Source organism: Pinus tabuliformis, chromosome 5_1 (assembly GCF_031772625.1).
Source record: "Pinus tabuliformis cultivar Carrire ecotype Pingquan chromosome 5_1, CPIR1, whole genome shotgun sequence".
Lineage (NCBI taxonomy): Eukaryota > Viridiplantae > Streptophyta > Pinopsida > Pinales > Pinaceae > Pinus > Pinus tabuliformis.
Window position 1 is genome coordinate 212,482,639 of NC_142305.1, and position 13,258 is coordinate 212,495,896.

General features: G+C 39.0%; 1 protein-coding gene across 2 annotated transcripts in view; it reads left to right on the forward strand.

Moving 5' to 3' along the window:
- The window catches only part of APC6 (anaphase promoting complex 6), a 320,808-nt gene that overhangs the window by 116,373 nt on the left and 191,177 nt on the right, over positions 1-13,258 (forward strand). For both annotated transcript variants that reach the window (XM_089431967.1, XM_089431966.1), the window contains exon 9: positions 7,374-7,448. In XM_089431967.1, coding sequence (XP_089288093.1) covers positions 7,374-7,448 — 75 coding nt within the window. The remainder of the gene's footprint in view (positions 1-7,373; positions 7,449-13,258) is intronic.

A 13,258-nucleotide genomic window follows, 5' to 3' on the forward strand; every position in this document is an offset into this window, starting at 1 on the left:
GGCAAACAATACGATATAAGCAATTTACACCTAAATATTGGAATTTAGATTTTTACCTCACAATTCACCGTGCAAACCCTATCTTTTAACGATAGTGACATTGTTTTGGGATCACCATGGATGAAAATTCTAGGTTCCTTTATTCTAAATACTAAGAATTTTTTTTTAACATTTTCTTACAAGAAGAAGAAAACGCTCCAAGATGTTACACTGAAATCTAATTCAGTAACGCTAGAAGATATATCGGATATTTCAAAAGTAATTTCTCAAGAAGGTAAAAAAGTATTACAAAATATGCAAAAAGAAATTGACAAAATCAATGTTGACAAAAATGAAGAAGTTTCTCGATTTAAAAACCATAGCGAAAAATTACTGTCGCAAATTAAGAAACTTAAAAAGGATAAGAAGTCATTAGAAAACAAGGTACAACAACTTATCGAGAAAGAATCATCAAATGTAGGAATTCAAGTTGATGAAAAAACAACAAATACCGATCGAGTGAATATGACAACTCAAGAAGACAAGTTGGTTAAAGAAACTACACACTTAGATGTTGCAGTTCAGACAATGAACACATCCCAAGTGAATGTTCCATAACCATCTCAACAACATCTTTGCCAGAAGAAAATATAAAAATTGGCACATGCCTAGTAAGAAGAAATCAAACCAAAAGAGTTCCATATCGGCATTTGAATCATGAAAACAGACGAATCAACCATGCTACATATTTGAACCAGTCAGAACCAAGACAACAAATTAATGTTTCAGAGAATAATGATGTAACATCAATTCTGTCTTATGCTGACAAGTCATTAGAAAATTCCAGTGATCAGAATGCTATACAGAAGATTAATTTGGGATGTTCTAATCCCTTCTCTGTGCGACAATTTTGTTTGTCACTAAGAAGATCATATCAACTTGTATCGACGAAGATGACTATTCTGAGACATAAAGACTTTCGAAGCCGAAATCAAGCCTTTTTTCATCGGCAAGCTTTGAGGACAAAGCTTTTTGAGGAAGGAGGCAATGTAACAAATAAAATATATAAATAATATTGTTAGGCCCCTATACTACTAGTGTAACCCCTTATTGTTATTAGTATAACCCACTTATTATATTGATGTACCCATGTAGTGCCCATATTGTTACTATTGTGCCCCATAGAAGCCCACTATTGTTATTATTGTGCCCTTACATTATTATTGTTATGTCGGCTCTGATTATGTTATGACCCTTAGACTCCTATATATAGAAAGGAGGTCTTTTCATTTGTATCATCCAATAATTGTTCATTTATGTAATGTAAATGAGGTTGCCCCCTCGAAGAGGCTGAATTCTAAGGCGTTGATCTATCTTTTCTATCTTTTCTTGAGCTGGTTTCATAACATTTGGTATCAGAGCTTTGGATTCTAGGGTTTCGCTGCTCCAAACAGGTCATCGTGGCATTTTCGCTATAACTTTTTTCTGTGATGTTTCAGAAGTCGCAAAAAAAAACCCATTTGAGAAGAAATCGCGCTGAACCTTGGGCCGAATTTCAGAGCTTTTCGCGCGATATTTGCGGAGATATGATCTGAGGAAGTTGGTCTTTTTCCAGACTCCCGAATTACATTCAAAACAGGTGACCTGGGGAAAATCATCATAACTTTCTCTCTGGGGATCGGATTGAAATTTCGTAAGAAGGTACAGAAAGAGGACGGACTGTAGTTTCTTGTATGCATTTTTCAGATCCAAAGGTTGAAACAGTGACTCGTGGCATGTCGTACAAGTTCGCTCTACTGAACTAGTCTATAATTAGGTCATCTTGGGAGATTGTGCATAACTCTTTCTTGGAGAATCCAATTTGGATCAAACTGGTGGCATTAGAAAGAGGACACAGAGGGCTACTACAGGTCACAATTTCAAAACTTAAAGATCCGAAAGTACAGAGTTACAGTCGTTTCAAGGTAGAGCTCCTAAAATCAAGAAAAAACAAGATGAGGAAGTTTGATGGCAAGGATTCGGTAAATTGGATACTTCAAATGGAACAATATTTTGATATACATGGTGTACAACTGTTACAAAAGGTATGTATTGCATCTTCATATTTAGAACCCGATCAATTTTTATGGTACAAAGGGCTTTGTTCTCGTAAACAACTTGTTACGTGGTCAATTTTCATGGAGGAAATGATAACACATTATGAGGATACAAAGAGCAACACCTTCTTTAGAGCAACACCACAACAATTGGAAAGAGTAAAAGGGCTTTGTGACATAGTGGAAAGAAAAATTATGGAAACCAGGAAGTGTACCCCTCACAACTATAAAGATGGAAGTGTTGTTTCTCCTAGCCTTCCACAACCTACAAGGGTTACACCGCAACAATTGGAAGAAAAAAGAGAAAAGGGGCTTTGTTACAATTGTGATAGCAAATGCACTAAAGGTCATAAGTGTGCTGAGAAGAAATTATTTTACATAGAATATGAAGAGGAGGAAGAAAAAGATCAAGAAACAACAAAAGAAGAAGATATACGCCAGGACCCGACCCCAGAGAAAGAAGAAATGAATTAGACCATATCTTGTAAAGCATTGGGAAGAATTACCACTTCTCAAAGTATCAAGATAGAAGGACATATAAAGAAGAAAAATGTTCAAGAAGTGAAAGATCACATCGAGCATCAAGAAATAAATCCGACCATATCTTGTAAAGGATTGGAAGAAATTACCTCTCCTCAAGCTCTAGAGATAGAAGGACATATCAAGAAGAAAAAGGTTCAAGCAGTGAAATATCACATCGAGCATCAACAACAAGTTCTCCAACTTTTAAAGGATAACGCCACTTTGGTGCAAAATCAAACAAAACAACAGCCACTTAAAAAATGGCGACCTTACCGAATGGGAAGACTCTTCAAGGATGAGGATATGGAAGCATTGTTTTGTGCTATTTATATTATCCAACCAGATTGGATAAACGAAGCAAGGGATGAATGGAAGAAGGACGAAGAAGTATGGCCACTTATTCAAAAGTTGCAAAAGATCCCAATTCAAACAATATTGCCAGAAATTAAAGAGGAAGGAAAAATCATATTGGAACCTGAAGCAGTCACAGAAACAAGAACCCGACAGCTACGAAATCGATCAATTTCAGAGTATCTCATCAATTGGAAGAACTTACCCACTGAATATTCCACATGGGAGGACAAGAATTTTATACAGAAGCATCAAGAACTACTCAAGCATTGAGGACAACGCTTTTTGAAGGAGAGGGGCATGTTAGGCCCCTATACTACTAGTGTAACCCCTTATTGTTATTAGTATAACCCACTTATTATATTGATGTACCCATGTAGTGCCCATATTGTTACTATTGTGCCCCATAGAAGCCCACTATTGTTATTATTGTGCCCTTACATTATTATTGTTATGTCGGCTCTGATTATGTTATGACCCCTTATACTCCTATATATAGAAAGGAAGTCTTTTCATTTGTATCATCCAATAATTGTTCATTTATGTAATGTAAATGAGGTTGCCCCTTCGAAGAGGCTGAATTATAAGGCGTTGATCTATCTTTTCTTGAGCTGGTTTCATAACAAATATAAATATAATGTAAAAGATAAATATCATAAATAATAGTTAGTTAAGCTAGTAATTAGGTTGAAGAGGCATCTCTAATAGGACATGACTCTTCATGAAGAGACACTTGCTTGGTATATAAGCAAGCCTCTCATTCTCATTGTAAATCATTATCACTATCATTCTTATTCATATATTTAATATAATATTTATATCCTTAATGGATATCTTGATATTCCAAGTCTTTTGGAGTAACTAATTTGTAGAAGGAACTTTGTTCCCTTCAGTTGATACCCTCCTCTTCCTTCACCCTGCAACTCTCCCTCTGAAATCGAACTCTTACTCCTTGAGAATCGATTTCCCTCGGGTTACTGATTATTTGCGCTGTGTGTCTCCAAATGTCTCTCAAGTCTTCCTTTATACTTTTCCTTTTGAGATATCAACAGTCGAGATTAAGTCTCTAATCAATGGCTAAGATTAAATTAGCTTTGATCCTTGTCTCTTAGAAGCTTCTCACCCATATTTTCATTAATACCCATTAATATTTGAATTTTCCTAAGTTTAGACTGAGGAACCCCATTAAAAATATTAATTATTTTAATAAAATACAATCCGGGTGGAATTTCACCAAACGATTTCTGGGTCTTGGAGATCTCATGTGTTCTAGCCCCTCCACAAAATTTGGAGCTAGAGCACATATGATGCTACCCAAAATTCAACAATGACTACAATTCTTCACACAATAATACAAAAAACCCAACAAAAAGCCTTTCACAACAAGAAGTTATAAGTCTATCCATAATCAATTTATTCCTATACAATTTATTCATGAACTTGTCACAATGTCATGAATCCACACAGTATGATTCAAACCAAATTATATAATGTGTGCTACCCTAACCAGAATTCTAGGTTTTGTCCCAATGCAATCCTACACAAGGCCTTGACTGTTCAAAATACTTGTTTCAGTTAACTCTACAACTACGGACTGGGATGTTTAGGTGCTAGCCTACTCTACTACAAAGATCCACAGTGCTTCAGAAACCTGAGTCTGCAACAGGAACCCTGAATTGTTAGCTTCAGGAACTCAGGCCCACTACAGGGGGTCACAATGCAGCCAATTTGGCAACGCTAGAATCCATTGTCTCAAATTGGCTACAAAACTATTAAGGGTGTCATATTGTTACTAGATATTGTTAGGCTCCAAAAACCCTGTCATATTGCACAAGAATAGATTTCGATGGACTTTAGGACCTTAACATCCTTGAAACTCGAGTTGGAGGGTTGACTAAATCTTTTCCTTGAAGCCGATTTGCTTTAACCAATCCTGAACCTTCCTCTCCCTTGACCCTAGGAATTTCGATCTGATCACAGAAGAATTGTTCGAGTTGCCTGCTTCATGAATCATCTTCGCTTCTCACAGGAATAATTGGATGAACCAGGTTTAGGGATATCTCGCACCAGAATAAAACTCATAGGAACTTGTGATGAATAAACCCAAGAAGACTTTGGTCTGTCCCAGGATTTTGCCGCAGGCAAATTTCGCACTGCCAAAAGTCCATCCTGTCTGCCACAAAGCGGGGCCCATAAACCTGTCTTGTCTGCCACAGAACGAGGCCCAAAAATCTGTCTTGTCCGCCACAGAGCAGGGCCTGAAAATCTGTCCTACGTGCCACAAAGGAGTCTCAATTGCCTCAGAAAATTAGTGGACTCAGAGCCCAAAATTTTTGCTGTCTGCCACAAGATGATATTTTAATGGGTTGATTCTAAGCAAGCTATGATTTGACCACAATTAAATTTGTCCAATCTCCAAGTGATTTAGATGTTTTGCCACAGACTGTATCCAGTAGAAATATTTCACTGTTCCTTGTATAGAAACCTTGTGCCAGAAAATGATAAGAAAGATAAAAGCAAAAGAAATTTATCAACTAGGGTAGAATCTTTCACTACCGAAATTGACAAAGGAAAAGGGGTCTCAAAACCCTTAGGGCTAATGCTCAAGAAACAAATGTGATGATCCACAATGATGATCCAAAATGAATTCAACCCGTTTATTATAGATTTCCTAGATGGGTCTGTTCTTCTTGATTAATTGAGGAAAGTTTACTCCAAATCCCAATTTTGGGTTTCTTCGCCAAACTGCCCTAAAACTCACCTAGACATTGGGTATTTTGGGTTTTTTCCTCTTTATGGAGGACTGTAGCCTACGGGGATTGGTAGGCTATTTTGTTTCTTAGGCAATTAATTTCCTGGGAACATTACAATCACTCAAAAAATTTTCCATATGAAATTTGTGGGACAATTCGCCCAATTCATGAGCAAACTGCAGATCTAGAAACAAATAATTTCAGTAGGGGTATTTATGTGATTGAAAGTGGGATGCTAGGTATGTTAGAGAGAAATCAAGGCCTCTAAGACAGGGTGGGAGCAGCAAAAGGTTCTGGATTTTGGATTTTGTTAAGATGGCATATCGCTGTATCTCATTGTTTGACCAGTGATGGAAGAGTCCCTCAATTCATGTCTGCATCCAGATTTACTCAGCAGATGTAGAACAGATTTAAACAACTAGATCTACAACAGACTTACGAAGCTTATAAATGGTATGGTCCAAACTTGCATAACTGATCTCGTTATGTTAGAGTGATTTCATTCCATTTTGACCAACAAAATTCAACTTGCATGACGAAATTCATAGAAACAAGTTACTGGATTGACTGTCTTTTGTGCTTCCTGAAGGTGCTTCAGTCATCTTGCAATGTAAGCTTGCTTCAGCAGCCTTTGAAAGCATGGTCCTCTGGAAGTGAGGCAGCTCGTGTACTACGTCCTCATCAATCTCATGGATTATTGCCATGGGCTCACATTCAACTCAGCATTGCTCATAATGAATCTCTCATGGATAATTACAATAAAGACATGATGGAGTTATCAGGCTCTGAAAACCCAAGAAGATTTGTTATCATGTTAAGAAATAGAGCATAGGAAAGAAAAGAACTTGGTGGGAAATGCTTTAAGTGATTGTCTACATTTGTATTCATATCAAGATATCAATTATAGTACATGTAATTGACCACTTCCAGATCTAAATCTCATTGACAAGACAGTGGATAATGACAACACCTCAATTGTAGATAAAGATGACAACTCATAAGAAAGTGGTCTCGGGCGTTGTGATTGTCTAGGGATTCACAGTCTAACAGGGGGGTCTCTATATAATGTTGTTTTAGGGTTTAGGTAAAAAGATGTTGCCTTTTTCTCCAAATGTCTGCCACAACATCTAGGCAATGAACTGGTATCACTTTGGCTAAGTAGGTATGGACTTGAATAAGTTTGATTGATAAGGAGTAAATACATAATCAATTGAGTTTGACTGGTTTGGTATCAAATCGGTTTGTTCATTATCAAATTGCCCCCCTATCTGGTTTAGGCCAAGTCATGTTCCTTGATGGTCAACTTGTTGAACTTGGCTGAGTTTAGAAACACTTGTATAAATATTCATTGATTAGTCAGGGGGTTGAAGGGTTATGACCCTTGGGGTTTTTTAAATTATTACTATTGATATTATGTAATGTTTGATCACTTGCAATGTTATTTAAGTACATTACACTTACAATGACTCTTTTAGGGAAAACACAGTTAATTTCTCTTTCTTATATGGCAATTGAAATAACTCCTGATTATAAATTGATAATTTTTTTACAAGTTGGGTTTTATTGTTCCATTTTAGAGATAACCAATTAAGATTAAGAATTCTGTTTTCCCTTTTATGGGTTCATAAAAGTTGTCTATTTGATATTGATCTATATTTTATTTTTTTTCCAGAGCCATATCATGGTTTGCAGTTGGTTGCTACTACTACTGTATCCGACAATTTGACCAGTCACGCCGATACTTCAGGTTAAGAATATATGCCATTTTTTGAGTAGTACAGTTAGTATTTGAGCATGTTGTTAGAAACAAAGGTTTAATTTGATGATGTATTTTCTAGTCCTTCTGTTAGTGCTCTCTTTAACTGTGGCATTCACATTTTTCTTTTGATATATGTGTAAAGGTTGCAGAAGATATAGAAAGTCAAGATCGAAGATGCACTGAAATTAGAAATATGTTTGGGATTGTATATCTAGTTTTTGTGATATTATTTCCATCATTTACAAAGATCTGTTTCCAAATAGATGGTCATTTTCTGTGGGTAATACACCTTTTGTTCAAAAGTTAAAACTAGAGAATTTTTTCTTTATACCTCATATTTTAATCATGCATGTGCGCAAAAGCTGTGTGTGTATGTATAATTATTACGAGATTTGTAAATATTTAGATGTGATATATCTCTAGAAATATCCTAAACGAGGAATTTAAATGTTTTAGAATTCTTTTTATAACATGTCTCATATTTTGGCATTTTTTTGGAATGTTTTGTATTGAGCAAAAATTTTGTCAATTCTTTGACAACCTATCTCGTGTCTTTGTTTTCAAGATTACTTAGTTTAATACTTTTTAAAGGATCTATAGATGCAGTACTTTAACTGGTTTGGTGGCCCCTAAATGCAGCATTACATTTCGTCTGTTTTTGAAGACCTTTGTCCATCTAGTATTTAATTAAATCTAACTATCCCAAACAGGACTAACACTGCAGGCATTTTTAGCATCATAGAAAGAATGCTCATTGCCTATTGAATACACATGAGCTACTTCAATTTTGTATGCATTTGTATTTCTTGTTGATCAACATTTTCACAAAATTACCTCCACCAATACTTAAAGTTTAGCAATGAGACATAGATAGGCTTTGAACTTATTTTTTGTTGTAAAATGTAACTAGGTTCGGTCTTCATAATGACATGATCTTTGTAAATGATGAAATGAAAGGAATCAAATTATTTTTGTATGCCTTGCTGCATGGGTTTCATGAGCAAGAGGTTTATTTGTTAGTGGCTCCCATTGAGAGCCTTAGGATTTATTATTGAGTCAAAGAGTCAATGTCATATGAAGAAGCTCTTCTTGAGCCTATGTTCAATGTAAACAAGTCTATAGAAATGTCTAAAATCCCTCCAAAGACAAGCACAATCCCTCTTGAAGAAGTCGGCCTCCAAACAAGATAAAAAGAAGTCATTTCGGCTCATATAAGGAGACACATCTCTTGACATTGTCATGTCGGCTAAATATGTGGGTCGAACTACTATAAATACCCAGCTAGGGTCCTCGCAAAAGCGCAGGTGCAGAACTCTGATTCTCCGTAAATTTCGGATGGGTACAGGAAGTTCAGATTTTCTGATGGACAACATCTCTGCGGATGGGTACAGGAAGTTCAGATTTTCTGATGGACAACATCTCTGTGTTCTTTGGATGGGTACCACAGAGATGTAGTTTTCGGTCTCGTCACTGTCTTAATGAATACAGTCTCGACCTCCTCTCAGTCTCGGTGATCACAGTAATCACTAAAGCAACATTACAGTCTCGACATATTTGTGAAGAAGAGGATATTGAAGTGACACTCTCTGTCTCGGCCCACATTCTAGATGCAGTCATAATCTCGACATAGAAGTAATCATGTAGACACAATCATGATCTTGATGGAGGAATAGCTACAAGGTCATAATCTTAGTGAATGTAGGTGCAACTCTCATATATACATACATATCTCAGTGCACAAATCTTGTTGTTTTGGTGTAGATCTCGATGAAGGTGGAAATAATGGTGGAAAAATCAAGGCCAGGGCACCTCATGTACCTACAACAGCTCCTTAGGTGGAGATGAAGGGACAACCAACTGCGTGGAGAGCTCCTTCCCTTGATGTCATGAATTTCTTTGTTAGGGAGAAATTCAAAGAGTCTTCATCTTTTGTGGCTTCTTCATAGGGCACATACCATCCATCACTTTCATCCATGGGTCAGTCATGTCATTATTCCTTTCATCAAAAAGTGATCCAGTAGTCTTCATGTGGCCTTGCTTCATGTCTTGCCGCCTTCTTTATGCCATATTTTCCGGAAGGATCTTACATCCTTCTATATGGTCCTCTTAGAAGTCATCCATAGTTCTTCCCTTTGGTAGTCCTGCACAAGCCCATCGAAATATTTGTTCAAAATAAGAAATAAACACTTAAATCAAAATTATCTTTGTGATGGTCTTTCATCATGACATCTTCCTGTAGGTATCAACATCCTGCATACATGTTAACACATCTCCCAAAGATATCCATTGTCAAGGGTCTCCATATTTTCTAGACTTCCATCAGAGTGTTCATATCTTCCTGGAGATTTCTTAGTCAAATTTTCTTGGTCTATTGATTGCCTTTACCATGGTTGCATATATCACAATCTCTTCCTTCCTTCACACATTTCATTCCTAGGAGCTTCCATTCAGAGTTCCTCAATTATAGTCAACCACCTCATACTTCATATGAAGACATATTATGTTGATTTCATCTAGTGTGATTCATGCCTTCTGAGATTCTTTCATAGGAGGAGATTTGTTAATTTTTGGTATGTTCTATGCTTAGAGCAAATTTACTTCAATTTTTCATATTAGCTCAATATCAATTCCAGATTTGCAATCACATTTAGCATGATAGTAAAATGCAGATAGAACATAAACATAAATCGTAGAAAACAAGCCAAGACAAGAGGACACAAGATGTGGCGCCAGCGCGGGACAAACATGTTGGAATTTCTAAGCCTAACTATTAGAAACCCTTCATGTACTTTACTGATTTATTCCTGCCTACTTGTTCTATTAATTAATAAGTTATTTACCATGTAAATATTGGAAATAAATACAGGTACATGCTCAACACATTACAGATCATCAACTAAACGAAAAACAAGTACACAAGTGACACAGTTATTTTTGGACCAATGTCCTCGGAAAAACCCAATGCGGGAAAACCGATGCAGCTATCTGAGGGTTTTATTACTATGCAGTTTCTGAATACAATCTGGGTGCCAAAATCGACTCATCCAACAAGAATGATCTCGATAGTAGTACCTCTCTACTCGGAAGCAGATATTCCAACTAAAACCTCGGATGACCAATCCAGTAGCTCTCAGCTCCAATCTGCCCCACGAAAATTCCAGTGTCTGCCTCTAAGGACTGCGTTAGCCTCTCTCTCGCTCTGCATTAGCCCAGCGTCACCCCTCCTTGCCCTTTGTTAGCCTCTGGAGGCACTGCGTCAGCCTCTAGAGCCTCTGCGTCAGCTACGCTGGCTCTCTCAAGCACCACACAACTCCTAGCTACCTCTGCGTGGGCCTTGGTTGGCTCTGCATTGCTCTGTCTCGGCTTCTGCGCTGGTACTCTCTTTGCCTCTTTGATTTTGTATTCACTGCCCCTTAGCCACAACTCAGATCACTTCACTCAATTTCCTCAGCAAACCCTGCCCTAGAAAATCGAGTTCTTGATCTCTCTCTGTGTTCTCCAAGTGACCCTCAAGCCTCCTTTTATACTTTTCTCGTTGACAAATCAACGAGTGAGATTAAGTCCCTAATCAACGACAAATATTAATTCTAGCTTGATCCATGACTTTTGGACCCTTCTAACACAATTTTATATTAATTCACATTAATATTTTATTTTCCCTAAGTTTAGCCTTAGGGAGTCTATTAAAAATATTAATTATTTTAATATCTCCCAAACTGTTTAGAATCTGCCCAAACCATTTCTGGGTATTGGAGATCTCATGTGCTATAGCCTCTCCACCAATTTTCATGGCTAGAGCACATCCGTTGCTACCCCAAATCAACACTCCCTCTTAGCGAGGACCGTGCTCTAGTAATACTCCTCACTGAGTATCATTCTGATCATCCGGCATCGGTCCCTGTGATGATGCTAGGCTTACTGCCCAACATCCTCTACACTGCTGCATCATGTACTGCTACCCATGGCCTTGCCACTGCCATTGCTACATCTGTACAGTACCTCCCTCTGCATCCGTGTTGCTGCCCATGGCCCTGCCACTACCATTGCCGCCCATGACCCTGCCACTACAACTATTGCATCTGCACTGCAACCCCTCTCATCATGCTGCATCATGTTGCCCATAGCACTGCCATTGCTAACTGCTGCACTGCAACTCAGTTATTGAGAAGTAAGTAACTGATCTCCCAATTCTGACATCTCCGTCAAGTTAGAAACACACCCGATGCTGAAGCTCCGTCTGTCACTGACAAGTGCTCCCTCTTTGACCTCTACACTGCTGCATCAACTCTGTGCATCTCGCACTGCTGCCTCACGCTGTCTTGGGACTCTTGCACTATAGCTCCATCTGTCGCTTCATCTACATCCATCTCTACTGACATCCGCCAATACTGCTACTTGTCTTCGGGGCTCTGGTAGCCAAGTATAATCCAAGAGGTTGGGTACCTCAAGGATCCTGCCCCTCATCGCTTGCCTGTAGTCCGTTTGACTACAACTCGATGTCTCCCCACTTCCGCTCAAGTGGCATGTGAGCACTCATGGCACAGTCATCATCTGTCTCCAATTCCTTCTCTGCCCTTGCTGGCATTGCCTTGGTCTCAAAAGCCTCTCCTTTTCTCTTCTTCCTCGGACACTGGCTCGCATAGTGACCCAGTTCCCCACAGTTGAAGCATTTGACCTTGGAGAGGTCCTTCTTCTTCCGTTTCTCCTGCTTTCCCTCAGATGCTAGGGTAGCATCCTCCTCTTCCTCCTTCTTGATTCTGATCCCCTTGTCGCTACTTCCCACCTTGCTTAGCCTTCTGATCTTCTTGGCGAAGAGCCACCCACATTTCCTCCCATTCTGGAAGGGTTGCCCTGCATAGTATGCTCTGGAAAAACACCTCCCAGTCTTCTGAGACTGCGTTCAGGGCTGTTCTCACCATCAATTCTTGATCTGGCGTGGCCCCTATGGAAGTTAGCTGATCTCGAATCTCCTTCAATCGACCGAAGAAGGTGTCGATCTGTTCTCCCTTTTGCATCTGGTATGACCGCAACTGATTTTCTAGTAGCATCTTCCTTTGCACAGAAGTATGCTGATACAACTTCTTTAGGGCCTTACACATCTCATTTGCCGTATTCTTCTTGGAAATGTGTGGTACTACATGGTCCTTGACCCCGTCAAGGATGATGCCCTTGGCCCTCGCCATTGCATCCTCGTACTTATTATTATCAGCTGGGTCAACTGGGACTGCTATTGTCCTCAAGGCGAAGTGCTTGAGACGGTTATTGTCTATAATGGATAAGATTCTGGCCTTCCAGACTACGAAGTTTGAGGCTTTGACCAGTTTGTCCTGGTCTCTTACCCCATTCACTGCCATCTCACTGCTCCTCTACTTCCCTTCTGGAAGTTCTCGGTATGACCCCCTCTGAGCCTCGATTTCCCTCCTAGAAAACCCTCTGCCAATGTTGAGATGCCCCCACTCCGATTGTTAGTGCATCTGCACCATTGATCTAGATTTCTTGGCTAGAATTCCTCAATAGCGACTCCCTCCTCCTTGGTCTTGCCCTGTTAGGTATTGTTCTGGCTACAATACCCCACCAGCTTCACTCTGCAACTTACCCACAACCTCCTAGGCTCCAACAAACTGAAGGTTAGAGCTTCTATGCTCTACGCAATTCCGGCACTAGCAAAATTAGCACCTCTTGTCCATGGGCGTCAATCCTTCTTGTTTGAGAAAGATGACCAGGCATTGCGTAGGTCGAGTCTGCTCCCCTCTGCCATTGCGCTGATCCTCTTCCCAGCTCAAACTCGATGACGAAGG